Source organism: Kryptolebias marmoratus, linkage group LG14 (assembly GCF_001649575.2).
Source record: "Kryptolebias marmoratus isolate JLee-2015 linkage group LG14, ASM164957v2, whole genome shotgun sequence".
Lineage (NCBI taxonomy): Eukaryota > Metazoa > Chordata > Actinopteri > Cyprinodontiformes > Rivulidae > Kryptolebias > Kryptolebias marmoratus.
Genome location: NC_051443.1, coordinates 7,775,432 through 7,792,749, shown reverse-complemented (window position 1 = coordinate 7,792,749; position 17,318 = coordinate 7,775,432). Strand labels below are relative to the sequence as shown.

At 40.2% G+C, this 17,318-nt stretch overlaps 1 protein-coding gene across 4 annotated transcripts in view; it reads right to left on the bottom strand.

Annotated features, from left to right (window-relative positions):
- LOC108245401 (seizure 6-like protein) overlaps window positions 1-10,733 on the bottom strand; it is a 33,065-nt gene extending 22,332 nt beyond the window's left edge. For all 4 annotated transcript variants that reach the window (XM_017432297.3, XM_017432298.3, XM_037979620.1 and 1 more), the window contains exons 1-8: window positions 10,284-10,733; window positions 8,992-9,131; window positions 6,758-6,953; window positions 5,314-5,499; window positions 5,019-5,190; window positions 4,112-4,278; window positions 2,989-3,183; window positions 622-760 (exon numbers count right to left, since the gene is read on the bottom strand). In XM_017432297.3, the coding sequence (XP_017287786.1) occupies window positions 622-760; window positions 2,989-3,183; window positions 4,112-4,278; window positions 5,019-5,190; window positions 5,314-5,499; window positions 6,758-6,953; window positions 8,992-9,131; window positions 10,284-10,704 (1,616 nt within the window). In that variant the 5' untranslated portion in view covers window positions 10,705-10,733. The remainder of the gene's footprint in view (window positions 1-621; window positions 761-2,988; window positions 3,184-4,111; window positions 4,279-5,018; window positions 5,191-5,313; window positions 5,500-6,757; window positions 6,954-8,991; window positions 9,132-10,283) is intronic.
- Between the last annotated feature and the right edge of the window lie 6,585 nt (window positions 10,734-17,318).

Below are 17,318 nucleotides of genomic sequence, written 5' to 3'. Positions count from 1 at the left end.
AATCATCAAAATTAAACGAAATAAACATTTGAAATATATGAGTTTGTATGTAATGTATGAATATAATATACAAGTTTCACTTTTTAAATGGAATTACTGAAATCAATCTACTTTTTCATGATATTCTAATTTTATGACCAGCACCTGTATTTTCTTATTTGTTGTGTGTTTTGTTACATTTACCTTTTTTCCCCTGTGCTATTTTGAAAGAGTAAAGTGCTGTGCAAAAGTCCTGAGCCATCATTTTATGTTTCTTGTAAACTTTAATTAAAGTGGTCTGGACCATTTGTCCGAAAGGCTTTCTCCAGCTCCAGCATTTCCTTTTTTCCCCACCTATTTTCAGCAAAGGACCCGTATCCTGAACATTTTCCGAAGAACATTGTTTGTTCAGCAACTTAGGCATGATTTTTTTTTTACAAGTAAAGCAGCTATGCAAAGAGCAAAATTGAACATCATCTTTCAAAACTTTGGTAATCAGTTGTAAGAGTTGAAAGTATCTAATTAAAATAGTCGAACAAGCACAGAGCTCCTCGTCCACATCTTTAATGAAAATATATGGCCAAACTTTAGACCGAAGCAAAATGTTTTATGAGCTGTTGTGTGTGTTCTTGGTTTTCTTACAGTTGTACATCAAGCAGAACTCGTTTGTCCTCGCTGACATGTATTCTCCAGCTGCAGTCCTCTCCTTCTCCATACCACTCAGGCCAGTTTGGAGATAGAATCACTCCTCCTGGACCAGTCAGGTCACCCCCACACTGGGCTACACAAGCCGAGGAGGAGGTCCGATTAAAGACAGAGAAAAGAGTTTAAAATGTATAAGATTATAGAAATAGTTTGAAGTACAGACTTGCTAGGGGGCTGTTAATAAATAAAGCATTTTTCACATGTTGAGTTTTTAAGCCAAGCAGCTGCTGACACAACATTTACAGAGCCTCAAAAAAAGTCTTCCCAACCCTTGAACTCTTTACCCCACAAACTTCAAAGTATTTGTCTGGGATTTTAGGTGAAAGACTAACACAAAGTCATAATGGTGAAGTAGAAGGACAGTGATAAAGACTGTTACTCTTTTTCTTTTTTAGCAAATAAAAATCTGAAAAATGAAGAATGCATTTATATTCAGCCCTCTTTACTCTGATACTCTGGACTAAAATCCAGGGCAACCAATCACCTTCAGAAGTTACCTAATTAGTAGACAGAGTCTGTCTGTCTGTAATTTAATCTCAGTGTAAATCCAGCTGTTCTGTGAAGGCTCCAGAGGTTTGTTACAGAACATTAGTGATCAAACAGCATCATCAAGACCGCACCAGACAAGTCAGGGATTATGTTGTTAAGAAGATTAAATCAGAGTCAGGTTTTAAAACAACATCCCAAGCTTTAAACTTCTCTCAAAACACTGTTCAATTCGTCATCTGAAAATGGAAAGAGTCTGACACAAACCGACCAAAACATGGTCAGTCACTTCAACTGACAGGTTGGGCAAGAAGAGCAAGAAGCCCAAGAAGTAGTCAAAGAAGCCCCATGGTAACTCTGGAGTCCACAGGTGAGTAAATCTGTCCACAGAATTGCTATTAGTCTTGCACTTAATAAATCTGGTCTTTATGGAAGAGTGGCAAGAAGAAAGTCTTCGTTTAAAGAAAGGAGTCATGTTTGCAGTTTGCCACAAACCATGTAGTGACACAGCAAACATGAGGAAGACGCTGCTCTGCCCAGATCAAACCAACATTGATCGTTTTGGCCTAAATTCAAAGCATTACCTGTGGCAGAAAACTAACACTTGGCATCACCCTGAATACACCATCCCCACTGTGAAACATGATGGTGGCAGCATCATGCTGAGGGTATGGTCTTCTTTAGCAGAGATAGAGAAGCTGGTCAGAGTTGATGGGAAGATGGATGGAACTAAATACAGGACAGAAAACCAATTAGAGGCTGAAAATGACTTCAGTCTGGGTCAAAGGTTCACCTTCCAGCAGGACAACATCCTGAAACATCCAGTAAGGTTTAGATCAAAGCATATTCATAGGTTCGAATGGACCAACCATAGTCCAGATATAAATTCAACTGAAAATCTGTTTGAAAGCTGCTGTTCACAGACGCTCTCCATCCAGTCTAATTGAGCTGGAGCTGTTTTGCAAAGAAGAACGGGCAAAACTTGTGCAGATGTGCAGAGTGTCGGGTTTTGGGTTTTCTGTTTCAGTTTATTGTCTTTATGTTTTCTGTTTGAGTCTTTGTTCAGTTATCTTTGTTTTAGTTTAGTTCTTGTGGTTCGTGTCTTTGTTTCCTGTCACTATCCACTCCTCCTCAGTCACTCACTTGCCTGTCTGCCACGCCCATCTCCACCTGTCAACAATTTGTATCACTCACCTGTGCTTACTTATCTCATTATCTTCAGTGTTTAAAACCCGGTCACTTTCTCCACTACTCCGCTGGTTCATTGTTCAGTTTTGTATGTTCCTGGTCTTGTCCTGGTTGTTCTGTTCCCACCTGTGTTTTGGCGAGTTTAGTTTAGTTTTTGTTTTGTCCTCGCTGCCTCGTCAGCTTTTGTTTTGTTTATCTATTAGTTAAATAAATAGTTTTAATGATGAGTCTGTGCTCTGGGTTCGCCTCTGTTGTCTCCACCGATCCTGACACAAAGCTGGTAGAGGCAACCCTCAAAAATCATGCAGCTGGAATTGTAGCAACAGGTACAAACTATGGACTCAAAGAGGCTGAATACAAATACACGCCACACTTTTCATCATTCTCTTTCCATTTCACAATGATTCTCTACATTGTGTTTGTCTATTACATAAAATCCCAGTAAAATACTTTAAAGTTTGTGGTTGTGACGTGACAGAATGAGGAACAGTTTTGCATATGAATACCTTATCAGTCTAGTAACTTCAAATTGGTGAATTAAACCTTTAATACTAATTTAAACAAGCCTTAGAGTAATTCAGGATAAAAACATTCTGCTCAAAAGCCGTTTTTTTATGTCCTCTATTTTACCTTTGCAGAGCGGCTCAGTGTCGTTCCAGTACGGATCCCTGGCACTTATGCACTCGATCACAGGGGGGCCCTGCTCTAGAGAGTGGCCGGGGTCACAAGTGAACTGAACCACCGCTCCAACACCGTACAACGGGTCCGACGTTGTAAAGTTTCCATTCTGAAGGTACGGCTCATAGCAGTGGCCGCGCTCAAAAGCTGGAAAAATAAAGGAAGACTCATTTTATTTAAAGCATATCAGGGAAACGTGTCATACTTAGAGCTGTTTCTCTTAGAAGAGTTGTCGTCTCTGTGACACATGAGTGTAATTTCCATAATCTCTGCCTCTAATATCTGTAAGCATATTCTGCATAATTGCTGGAGAGAAGATTCTTTGGTTAGTTTGTCTTTTTATCTTCACTGGGAAGAGAGAGGAGAGGGGGTACTTTTTTTATCCCTTGGCAGCATCACATTGCCAGAAAGCTGGAAACTTCAGTTTTCATCATGTTGACAGACAGCTTTGTTTTCTGGCAGTTCAGCCGAAATCAACTTGGCAGAACATCATGTCAAAGAAAAAAAAAAAAATCAGCGTAGGTGCTGCTTGCGTGCATAATCATGCAGTAATAGATTGTTGTTTAAGCTGAGCTGCAAAACGATGGTTCCTGTTATTTTATCACCTGCTGCTGAAAGGCGAAAGGCGGGCGATAACTTTTTGCCCGTGTCTGTTACCAAAATACCTCATGAACCACTAGACAAATTTTAAGGGAACTTTCAGGAAATACTCAGTGGATGCACATCCGCAGCTTTTGAAATCAACCCAATTCAAGATGGTCGTCACGTCTAATTGACTTTAGCCGATATAAAAATGGCTGTAGCTCAGTCCATTTTACAGATACTGTAAAATTTGGTGACATATTAGCAGGGAGTCGTTAACAACATATACTCTGAGGGTGACATCTCATGGCACAGGATCTCACACAACGCTATTTTTCAAGGTTTGACCAAAATGGGCTACATTTCTAAAAAAAAAAAAAAAAAAAATGAAGATATAAGCCTAAAACTCTGGCATTAAAAGCAGTGGCAGTATGCATTCTTTCCAGGAATGCCAAGCCTCTAATCTGTGTCTGTTTTGATCTACACCCTCTACCTTCATAGCGGATGTTGAACCCAGTGTTGTGGTTTGGCTGATCAGTGATGAACTGGATCCTTACAGCTGGACCTTCACTGATCACTCCCTCGAATGGTATCTGTCCACCCCGACCCGAGTCGAACAGCACCACGGAGCTGGCGTCCAGACCGCTCCACAGCACCAGCCTGCAGGGACACAAACATGCTGTTTATTTCAACGGAACAACGGCGAGAAGGTTCAGCCAGATAAATCAGACAAATCTATTGGGGAATTTGAAATTGAAAACACTGTGGTCACGACTTACTCCCCTTGACTGAGATGATTTTTTTTTTCAATTAAGAGCAGCAGGAAGTGATATGGATAAGTATTATGTATGTAGTCCAGGTTCTGTTATTACATTTAAATAGTTGTGTTGTTTCTCCCCTCTTTCTGACACACAGTATTTTTCACCAACAGTATCAACATGCTGATAATTCAGTCTTTTCTTTTTAATACATAAATAATAAAAAACTTTAACATTTTATTAATTTGTTATGCTGGAGTTGGAACTTTACACTTTTTTTTGTACTTTACTTTGCAAGTCTTTGTTTACATTTTATTGTTGTGTTTACATTTTGATTTTTTCATATGCTGTAAATGCCAAGGTTGACTGTTAAAATGAAAAATTAACTAAAATAATATGGAGGATTATGATTTCTGGAGAATGATATTGTTGTTTAGATTAATTGATTATTAACAATAATATATATATATATATATATATATATATATATATATATATACACCTCAGATACTTCTTTGACTCTCTCGCCCAAGTCAGAACCCTTTGAGAACCCAGGCCAGAAGTGTGTCAACTTGTTCCATTCGCACATCGGATTTTTACATCCCCCTTCACACAAACAGGCTTGTGAAAACGCGTCTCTACCTGTCCGTTGGTCCTAAGGCCAGTCTCTCCAGGTGCAGGTGCAGCCTTTGGTCTTTGGGTGCCTCCAGGGACCAGGAGCAGGATCGGTCCAGGGTGGCGTTCGGCCCATGGTGGAGAGATGGGGACAGCACCCTTCCTACTGTTGCGTTCTTCACTGTGCCTCCACAAAGAGCTACAGGGAGAGAAGCTTGAAGTTGATTTGGGGCATTTTTAACAGACACTTTAGCTACTTTTTTACCTTAGTAGGAACCTGAAACTTTACATCTTTTTGAAGATGCAATACACACACGCTCACCCCTGCAAGTGGGCTCCTTGCCACTCCAAATTGGCAGGGAGGCGTTGAGACAGGTGAGCTCCGGGTCCCCCTGCAGGTGGTAGCCCATGTGGCAGTGAAAGCGGGCGACGCCTCCAGGGAGCAGGTCTAGCAAGGACACCTCCCCAAAATGAGGCCTCTTCGGCAGGGAGCAACTTAGCCTGAAGGCTACATAAAAAGAATAAATAAATTTAAAAAACAGGTTGTGTACTGGTCAATAAAAATATGCAGATTAAATAGAACAGTGTTTGATTCTACCTTAAGCTTATAGCTTAGTTTTGTGCTTGTTTGTTTGTAACGTTAGCGAAACATCTCATGAACCAGTGGATGGATTTTAATGAAACTCTCAGAAAACTAAGAATTGGATGTAGATCTACAACTCAGCCGTTTTGACAGATATCAAGCTAAATTTGGTGTCGTATGAGCAGAGAGCCATTTTAAACACATTCTCTGGGTGCTACCAGAGCTGAACCTCACAGCACGAGACTGTTTAGAACGACAGTCACGAGGTTTGACCAAAACGGCTACAGCTCCGTCCTTCTCAGCACAAGATGATATGCACTCCTTCAACAAATGCTAGGCTGTTTTTGTTTTTATTTGTTTATAAAGTACGCTTTAAAAGTAAACACAGTTTTGCTAAAGTGGCTCATGATTCACTGATATGAGACTGAAGTGGACCAATAGAGCTTTTGAAATTTGCAGCTCATTTATGTGAAACAGCCTTAATTGATTATTCTCAGTCTATTCAGTCAGCCATGAGGGATTTTAGGAATTAGCAATTAAGCACATTGTTTTGTTTGCAATACATTTGGATGCTCACTTGAGAAATTAACCGGATGGATACGTTTCTAAGCGAGTCGTTTTAATAAGCTTTCGTAATCAGGGTGGGATGAAATTCTTTGCCTCTTAACGTCGGGTGCTTTGTTTTGACGCGTGTTCTTGTCTCCCCCATGTTCATATCTGTAAAGAGATTGTAATCTCAATCAGCAGGATTTCTTCTGCCCGGGAGTCAGGTAAAAGGATTAGACAGGTGTGATTAATGACACAGGTGGAATGTAAAACTCGAGTGCCTCTTCTCCTCGGGTTCTTGTCTGTCTGGAATTCACCGGCAGATCTGCTCACACACACACACAGAACCAAACACGGACCATATAACGTCCCATCATCTCAGCCTCCTAATGAGATGAGAGATGATTAATCAGAGATCTAATCAGCTAATTCACAAGACAGATTTGATCACTGCGGAGTGATTCAATGTGAAGATTTCTGATTGTGTAATAAGCATGTACAGTATACAGAGAGCAACCAGCCTCTTAGCCTCTAATGAAAGGGCTGATGAATTTCTGTAAGATGTTTAGATGCATGCAAAGTCATAAATTAGCCATTAACTGAGTTTGTGAACAGCCCACGTGGTGCACAGACTCACTCTGATAGTGCAGCTGAAAGATGCCTATGCTTCCCTCCGGTGCCGAGCAGTAGTAGACGGACAGGGTGTTGGTGGGACTGCGGATCACCTGACCCTCAACCAGTAGCGTGTGGTTAGCCAGAACCAGCAGGGCACCTTGCTCATCTACACCTCTGATTGACAGCTGCTCACCGTCGGACAGGTTCACGCTCTTCACCTGAACACACGGCAAAATTCACTGGAGACAACGAAGGTATCTGGCGGAGGCAGATGGTTTGAGATACTTTGGACTTCTCAAACATCAAGAGGCTTCTTGTCGTTACGAATGCTTTCATTTTGTCCACAAAACAAGCTCAGATATACAACCAAAGACATCAACAACCTTTTTATGAAGTTATTCTAGACTTACGAAGAAATTAATATTAATAGTAGTAGATGATAAACTGGTATGTATGATAAACTTGAACAAAAATACCACAATTTATGGTATTACTGTGTCAAAACAAAAATTAAAACATAGTTCCGGAGTTAGGTCGTGGGGGCAGCAGCTTGATCAGGGAAGCCCAGACAGCCACCTCTTCAGCTCTCCTCCATGAATTACTACTGCCTTATCGTGGTGGAGGAGTTTGGATGCCTGAATGATCCTGGGAGCTATGCTGTTAGGGGCAACTGCCCCCAGTAAGGTGCCCAGCCATTTAAACCATAGGAATGGTATGACGAAAAAATGTAAAATGTCTTTTTAACAATGTAGTATACCTTGGAACTGACATATTCCTACTCAGCTATACATCTGCATATAAACACAGATGTTCAGTTGAGAAAACAGCAACAACCTAAATAAAAGTGTAAAAATGTATTATTAGCTAATGTAGCAGTAGCAGGCTTTTACACCAGTATGACATTTCTGAGAAAGAGTTGTTTTATAAGCTTGAACTAGCCTGTAGGAATACTTCTGCCCCTTTCTTCATACTCCATGTCATGGTTGATAAGGTACTAACTATTTGAAAGAACATGCATCCATCAGTCCGTCCATCCATATTTTTTACCCTCTTCTTCCTTTTCGGGTCACAAAGGAAGCTGGTGCTCCAGCAGTCACTGTGCGAGGGTGTACTCTCCCCCTGGACAGATTGCGAGTCCATCAGAGGACAAACAACCGTTCATGCGCTCACTCACACCTAGGGACAAGTTAGAGCTTTTAGCAGAAGCTCAAATGCAGGCCGTGATGCAGGATGGACTGTAACGGGGCTGTAGAACCAACAGCGCTGTATTTAGTGACAAACAGAAGTTTGGAAATCAACCAGGAAAAAGCCAAATCAAAGCATTAACAAGAAGTTGGATTCTCTATTTGAGACATAAAAGATTAATCAAAGTACTGGTTGGGCATTATTAGCTCATTTCTTTCTAAGTTAGGTTAGCTGTGTAACTGCTTATTAGAGTTTGGTGTTAAGAACCAACAGTGAATGCAACATGTTTTAAAGATAAAGTTTGAAGAGGTGACCATTTTTGTTTGTTTTTTTTTCTCCTAAATCTACATGGGAAATGGGGATTTCATGCTCTGGTAGGAACAGGGAAACCAAGTTTCAGGGTTGTATTATTAGAGGTTTGAAGTTTGTCATCACCTCAGATACTGATAACAATTCACTGACATGCAGGAAATCCTAAACACCGTACGGTAATAAGGAGAGAAGGCATTTGGAAGGTATGTCTATACAGGTCGATGTAATCATTCTTTGGACGCACAAAATGAAATGTGTTAAAAATCATATTTCTGGTCTTTTGTTACCTTAGGCCACCTCCTGAAATACTCAGACAATTCTCCTCTATTTATTCTGATGTGAAAATTATAGTCTCTGGAGACAGTGCTTCTAAACACAGAAAAGCACAGAATGTTTAAATGAACCACTATATTTTATTAGCCATATTTGAACATTTCTTTGAAGAAAATTACTTTGAAAACAGTTTGACTTTTGAGTTCTGGACTGAAGCAGGCAAACTTCAAATGAACTAGACTTTGGAAAATGAAGGTCTAAAAAATTCCAAAAGCAATTTTAGAATATCTGAAGCCCTGTTAGTTAGTGTCAGGAAATCAGAACCAACGCTTGCCACTGGGAGGCAGAATTCAACCTGGGTTCAGGCGTGCAGCGGCCGCGCGGAGACATGAGCACAAACACTGCAGCGTCCTCGACATCAAATCTTGGACACGGCACCGTTTAAACTCCCGCCTGCCGGGGTGCAACTCCGCTCTGACTTCATACCTGTAGCTCCACTCCGTAGCCGGTGTACACGGTGACGGTGTAGGTGCAGTGCAAGAAGACACCATCGGGCAGAGGTGGGTTGTCAGCGGAGTCTATGTAGCCCTCTGCGTCTGTGAAATTCACCACGCAGCTGGATGCAGCTAGAGGAAAAAAAAGCAGAAGAGTTTATTTGGCGTTGGCCTGATTTTCTTTCTTCTATTTCTCGCCCCTCTGCTCTGCCTCATTATCCCTTTACTGTGAGCCTGACTGGAAACTCAGAGGAAATCCCTGCTGCCTATAATTAAGGAGAGAAATTACAAGGATTTTAACCACTAACACAGCAGACAGGCTCAGCGAGGACTCGTGGGGGTTAGCTCGGACGCACTATAAACAATTACTTTCTCATTTCCTCCAAGATCTTTCAAAAGGATCTGTGCTTGAACAATTAATCAAGGACATTACTTTGGCGTTTCCTCTTGACGTTTTCTCGTCATGCTGCGTTTCAAGCCTAACAGTTGTGTTAATTTCTGTGTGCTTTGGAGATTCCCATTTCATCCTGTAAGGAAACCAGCTGATGATGTAAAAAATCATTCATAATAAGATGCTTAAAGTGGGCTACTGATGTCATACTGAGGTGTACGTTTAGTATTGAAAGTATTTATTTGTTTGTCAGCAGAGTGGACAGGAATAAACAATTTCATTTTAATCATTTTAATACTATCATACTAATATGATAATACCCATTAGAGGATTTGAAGGGATGTGATTTTAAAAAGTGATTTTTTTTTTTTTGATTTTGAGATCAGTTTTGAGACTGTTGTCTTTTTGCTTATTTGTAATTCATTACGCCTCGCAAACAGTTATGCTTTTCCCCCTCTGTGTGTGATTGTGATGCTAAAGTATCTCATAAACCAGTGGGGGTGTGGGGTGGGGAGAAACTTCAAGGAAATAATACACTTTACAACTCATTAACATTTGGAGCTAACCTAATTCAAGATGGCCACCACAGCCAACTGATCTTAGAAAACATCAAAATGGCTATAAGTCAGTCACTTGTACAAATATTGTGCTACAGTTTGGTGTAGCATTCCCAACACCTTAGTCCAAGTGCTACTCGTTGCACAATATCTTTGCCATCTTGGTCATGATGATTGCAACACATCATGTGGTATTGCTCGAAAATATGGGCAGAACAATACTGTTTTAAAGCACAATCAAATTGACACTTTTTTTTTTAAAGAACAAAGCTTATAAGAACAGATTTTGGTTCATTAACAAAAAGGTTAAAAAGCTGATTTAACTTGTACAGTTACCTGGTGAGGGAATCTCAGTGTCTGTGTCCACATCCAGCATGGTGCTCGCAGTTGTCATCTCAGTTTCCGGTTCCGGCGTGCGAGTCCCTGTGTGCGGCAGCTCTGACGGAGAGTCTGTGGAAGGAGGCTGACTTGGCTGGCTGCCTTGGCCTGACACTGGAGCCGATTCTGGAGACTTCACCCTCGTCAGAAGTCTTTTGCTTTGATGCTCCATCGCACGACTTCCAGAAAGGGAGCTGACGCTGAGTCCTCTGCCCAGAAGAGGGAGCAGATTCTGGGGCAGAGCGGAGGGGACAGTCTCCCCTTTTTTGGACGCAAGTCGTCCTTTCTGAGCCAGCATTGAGTGTAGCAAACCTCCTGCTGCGACGCTGGCACTTTTGCCTTTCGTGCTGCCTTCCCTTGTGCTTCTTGGTGGAACCATCAGAGACTGCGCTGAGGGGGAGACTTCTTTATCTGAGAATGGAAAACAAAGGATGAATGTCACTAGTGGCAAAACATCAGGGGGAAACAAAAAGAGATTGTGTTTCCTGTGAAAATGCACTTTGAATGCTGAGTGCTGAAGGACTTCTGCTGAAATTTGCTGAGGTTGAAACTGAGTTTCTAAAGCTAAAAGAAACAGGACTCTATCTAAAAGGCAAAAATATTAAAATATTAAATACAATTTGCAATTTGCTAACTAAAAATAACAAAGGGTTACAAGAATACATCAAAAGTAGAAAAGGCTGGCCAAAAGCTAAAAAATAACAAAAGGCTTGCTAAAAGTGTAAAATGTAAAAGTAGTTATTTAATTAAAAGTATACAATGCTAACTAGAAACTAAAAGGAGTAGCTAGAATTTATAAAGTAGCTAAATGCAACTTGCAAAAGCTAACTAACAATAACAAAAGGCTAACTAAAAGAAGCAGAACACTAGCTAAAAGCTCATGATAACAAAAAGCTAAAAGTAGTATAAAAAGACAAAAAAAGAGCAAGTGTGCTAAAACAGATTTCAAAGAGAACAATGTTGTTGAAGGAACTGATTTTGACTGGGGAAAATCTTTCTAAATTTTGTTAAATATTTTGAAAAGTATAAAAGTTAGAAAAAAAAAGTCATAGCACCCATTTTCTAAATGAGCTGTAATTATATGAAAAGGTAAAATGGCACAAAGCATGCAGGAGCAGTGAGATTACAAAACAAATGTACGGCACAGAAAAAATATAAAACAGAAAAACAACAGAAAGACAATGCTGCTACAAAGTTGGTTGTGGGTTGTTCTGTCTCTGTCCTGATGGTCTTATCAGGACAGGGGTTATCTTGACTGCACAGCCACAGTCCAGCGGAGCTTACTTCAGTATTTAACACACACAAAATATGGATCATGTTTGCGTCAACACAAATGGAGCATTGTGCAGTTAGGGGTGACAGGAGTTAAGCTTGGAGGAGGGAGGGAAAATTGTGAAAACAGGAAGAAATGCAAAGACAGGCAAACCGTTCTGCTGTGCATTTTAAAATGCCATCTCCAGCAGCTTAGTTCAAAAACAGCACAGAGCAGCACTTACACACACACACACAAACCCCTGTGTACATTCACACACACTCATGTCTTCCTTCCCAGCCTCACAACAACAACAACAGGCAGCCACATTTCAGCTAGGGGGGGGAGAAAGAAAAAAAAACCTTGAGTGCTGGCTTTTCCTGTCATCTACAAACCTTTCAAACAGAACCATGAGAACTGAAGGAATGCTGGCCCTGTCATCTTGTTTAATTGGATAGAAAATCCAGGGATATAATATCCACTCTGGGTTGTCAACAGCGTAAGAACTCTTTTCTATTTTGCTGAGACTGATTCCAGACACACATTCTGAGCACTAGTTGAAAATGTTGCCTTTTACCTATTTGGGGGTCAGCTCTTTCTGTCTGTTAGCAAAATATCCCATGAACCACTGGTCAGATTTTTGTGAAAGTAATCGTTAGATGTACCTCGACAAGTGGTTTGCTTTTGGAGTTGGTACAACTCAAAACGGCTGCGGAAGCCTAATGACCTTAAAAACTGAAACAAAGGCTAAACCTCAGTCAAGCTTAAATCTGATGCAGCAGTAGCTGAAAGTCCTTCCCAACACATAGTCTGATGTCTAAAGGTGACATTGCAGTATCAAATAAGTTTGTGCTTAATTTTATTTTCAAACTTTCACCAAAATGACCAAAATTTCTCAACATAAGGTGATCAAAGTTGAAAACACTGGCATGAAAGGCAACGGGTGACATGCATTCCTTCACCGAGTGCTATGCTTTCAATTGATGATTTATTTGAGCCATTTTATCTCCAGGGTGGAAGGATTGTACAAGAAACAACTTCAGTGGTTTTAAAAACAAGAAGTGGACATTTAATTTTAAATTTATTGACTTTATTGTGGATTTTCCCTAATCTACAAAAGGGTCAAAGATACACCTATGGGCTCAAATATTCGACCGTACAGTAGCCCAAGTGTTCTGGATCTTTGTTGTCTGAGCTGGGCCGTGAGATGTGATGGAAGTGGTGAGGAAACGTTGGACGGTCAGTTACCTCACCCTCTGTTTTCTCCTCAGTTCTTATACCTCATTAGGCTATTGTTAAAAAAGAAGGAATGCTTCACAGTTTTAAACACGGCCATGTCCCAACTTTTTTAGATGTGCTGCTGCCATAAAACTCCAAATTATCTTTTTTCTTCTTTTTCATAAAAATGGTCCAATTTCTTAGTTTAAACATTTGATAAGTTATGTTCCATTACATATAAAATATGGGTTTATGAGATTTGAAAATCATTGCATTCTGTTTTTATTTACATTTTACCCAACTTACTAGCTTTGTTGGAATTGGTGTCGTATATTTTACGTATAGTTCTGACCCTGTGCACATTGGAAAAAATCCACAGTAAATCCAAACTTGTGCAACCAATTCTGGATTTTCTAAATCACTGAGGTTGCATGTTGTATAATCATTCCACTTTGGTAAAAGAACGCTTCAAAGACTGCTATTCTAGCTTCTATATTCTTTGACAGAACTGTGTAAATCATTTCCATACACTAAGCTGTATAAGAATGAGCTGCCAACTCTCTAGCAGTCATGTAAAAAGTGATTAATCACATCCTTTGTAGGACATGAGCTGTTATTATCTGCTTCAAAGTCTGGATGTGAGACATTACTTTTGATGAGTGAGCTGTTCTCTCAGAATGCTAGCTGCGCCCACTTTTGTAGTCAGTCACTTGATTAGGAAAGCATCTTTATGTTGTTTAAAATGACAAGCGTAAACAGCAGGGTTTTTTGCGTCGATCACACTCGAGTGCCATATCTTTTTTTTTTTAAGTGCTTTAATTAAGACTACTGAAAGCTGTACAGATGCTTGAGCCATCTCATTTCTTACCTTTACTGCCAACTCTGCCACAGCTAAATGGTTCCCTGTAAATGATGTTCTGAAAGTAAAGCTTTAACGACTGTCTTTATTCCCCTCTGTAACAAGGTGAAAATGAAATGTCTGATCGTTTTCCATCAAGATAGGCTTGTTTTTCATATAAATGATGCATTCTTGGTTTAACGCATTTATTGCTGAACATTATTCTCAGGTTTGGTTGTTGGCCAAAAAGTTAAAATAAGCCCTTGCAGGCAACCATTCATTTTCTTTACCCGCTTTTTCCTTTCCAGGTCATGAGGAGCTGGTTCCATCTCTTGCCATCACTGTGTGAGAAGTAGGGGACATCCTGGACAGGTCACAAGTCCATCACAGTGACACATAGAGACAACCATTCACACTCTCACCTAGCAATTTTCAAGTTACCTAATAACCTAACATGCATGTTTTTGGTCTTTGGGAGGAAACTGGAGTATCCGGAGTAAACCCACGTGAGCACAGGGAGAACATGTCAACTCCACCAAGAAAGGCCCCAGGTCAGGAAGCAATCCTGTAACCGTCTTGCTGGGAGCTCTAACCACTGCACCCCTGTGCCAATCCTTGCAGGCGTGAAGGATTTAAAATATGATTTACTGCAAAAGTGCTTCAACTGCTTAGATCAACATAAACCTATCCCCTATTTTTCTTTGAAGTAATGCAACTTCTTACATGGCAGAGTTTCAGGGGCTGTTTACACAAAGCTGTCTTTCAGTGAAACTGTAACATTTATGTTGCACTTCAGCTTTTTGTTTGCATGGGAGCAGCGACCAGATTATCTGACAGTGAAACTTTTTGAACCCAGGAGCTTTCCGGACTCTACCATTTGCATTTCAAGGCAAGCCACAGATCACATCAAATCGCACATGTGCACCACAGACAGCTGCAGTCACTAGTTGTTCTGCCCATGCAGGAGTAGATCAATAATAAGAATAATGGCGGCTCGCAGAGTGCTGTTTGTGCTGCTCAACCTTTTTTCAACATGTAGCAGCAACCCAACCTCACTGTAAGTCCAAACAAAAGTCGGTGTATTCAAAGTTTTGGATTTGGAATTTGGAATAGTTGTTTCCATACTCCAGACTGCATGCACGTCTCATTGAAAGCCTGCCATCATAGTTGCCAGAAATACCATAATTACCAGTTTTATAAGAGAGTTTTGTAGTCAAGTCCCCTTCCTTTTCTATACACACGTTCGCCAATCACAACACACAACTAATCATATAACCTCCCCCGTCTGAAAAAGTACATCTCACTCACCACATATGACAGTTCAGGTCAAAATAAAATAATTTGATAAATAATTTCAAAGCGACAGTATGATAATTCGTCATTTCCCATCTGGCAACCCTGCCTGGCATGGAAACTACAGCAGATTGAATGAGTGCAGCCATATCCATGTAAACACCTTTTTTTATTGTTTAGTGTTTATTGAAAAACACTAACATTTCCAGAGATTGTTCTTGTGTGAATAGGGCTTCAAACTAAGATCACCTCTCAGAACATTTGGAGTCACCCCAATTCAAGATGGCTGCCACAGGTAATCAACCTTAACCAACACAAAAATGGCTTTAAGTCATTCAGTTTCCCAGGTATTGAGCTAGTTTTGATGTGGTAGAAGCTGAGAGTCGGCCTCAACACATACTCTGAGGATTAACTCATTCCCAACACCCACAAAAGTGTAACATTATTTTTACAACGTTCCATTCAGCTCAGTCTAAAAGAAAACAGCTCGTCATTGAAAACATTGAAACAAACTGAAGTCAGTGAAAAATAAATACCAAAGTTTTTTTGATTGGAACGATTTTTCTCTTGTCTCTATGAATGGAGAAAATAATTTTCAGTGCTCTCACTTATATCCGAGACTATATGCAACATAGTGAGAGAAAATACTGTTAGGTTAGACCCTGAACCAACGACCTCTCCTCTTTTAGCTCTATCTCACTGACAGACAGTTTTTACCTGTATAGCACTTTTGCGGTTTTGTTTGCTTTATCATGTTGACAGAATTGAACTTTTTTCTAAGCCTTTGGTGTCGTGAAGCCTTTGTCCTTGATTGGTCTCCTGTGTGAGTGGATTTGCATTCATTGTGTCTTTGTTTTCTTGGTGCACTCATCCCAATTACCTTATTTATAGCACGGGGGNGGGTGTCACCATCTGCCTTTGAACTATCCTAACAATGATGTTTAATGAAAAACACACATAAATTTGGATGGAGCAGGGTGGAGAGGATGTTATGTGGCTTTAATGTGGCTTTGAAAAAAAGAGGTTAATGCTAACCTTGTCCAGAGGAGGAGCCACCAGCACCCCAGGACTCAAAGGCACCTGGGATGGACCGCCACAGTTAAAATAGGGTTGTTTTCAGAAGAATCAGCAGTATCTTTATCACCCAAAGCAGAAGGCAGAGCAAGAATGTTTTTGCATGTGTGCGCTCATTGGGATTGCTACTAAAACATCTCCTGAACAGATTTTAATGAAACGTACAAAACGTAATCATTAGATGTTAATTGGGCTGATTAACTTTTGGAGTTGACTCAATTCAAGATGGCTGCCACACCCAACTGATCAACATAAGATGATCTTATTTTAAACTAACATGAGAAGCAGTGGGCGATATGCATTCCTTTAATGAATGCTAGGCATTCAATTATTGAAAGAAACTAGCTTGGTGTGGACCAAAAAAAGGAAAAGGAGGATCAAGGTTTTTGTCAAAAGTTCAAAAGACTGGCTCTGTGATGGTATGGTTGTATCAATGTTCTTGGCAAAAAAAGATTTTCACCTCTGTGATTGCAGCATTAACACAGATAATCAACTATAATCACCAAAATTAAAATGGAATGTCATCATATTATGGAGAAGTTTTAACACAGGTAAAATCCCCGCTGCTGCCTTTAAGGGGAAGGGGAACTGAAACATGACATTTATGAGCAGTCTGTGCTCAAACAGGCTCAGAAGGTTTTGTCTTACTCGTCACACAACCTTCACTCAGAGTTTCAGCTTTTGCCTTTAGGCAGAATATACAGAGTCCCTAAACGCAGACAAGACAAAAAAAAAAAAAAAAACATTTGCTCCTAGTTCAATAAAAAAAAGTCTTTATTAATATTTTTTCTATGAAAATATGATTTACAAAAATACATTGTTCCCTTTGAAATCTGCCTCAGGAACTTGGTCGATTTCAACACAGTTGCCTGTTTCCATTGAACAAAAGTGAAGCCATAATATCTTGGTTACATGCGCTGCCATATTGTGTTTTTGGAGTCAAAGTTTGCACACAAGGTCTGCACAGTTGGTTAGCACTGTTGTCTTGCAGTTAGAAAGTTGTAGGTTCAACACCCAGTTTGGGCCTGACTGCATGGAGCACATTTTCCTTGTGCTTGTCTGTTTTTTTTTCTGGGTACTACATTTTCATCCCACAGTCAAGTAACGTGTATGTTAGATCAATTGGTGACTAAAACTGCACTAATTGTGAGTATGAATGGTTGGTTGTGTCCCTGTGATGGAAGGGTGACCTATCAAGGGTTTACCCCGTCCCTCTCCTGGTGTCCACAAGCTAGGCACTAGCTCCCCATGACCCTGCAGAGATGATGGATGGATGGATACCACACCATTTTTTAGCTCAATATTTGTACAATTCACT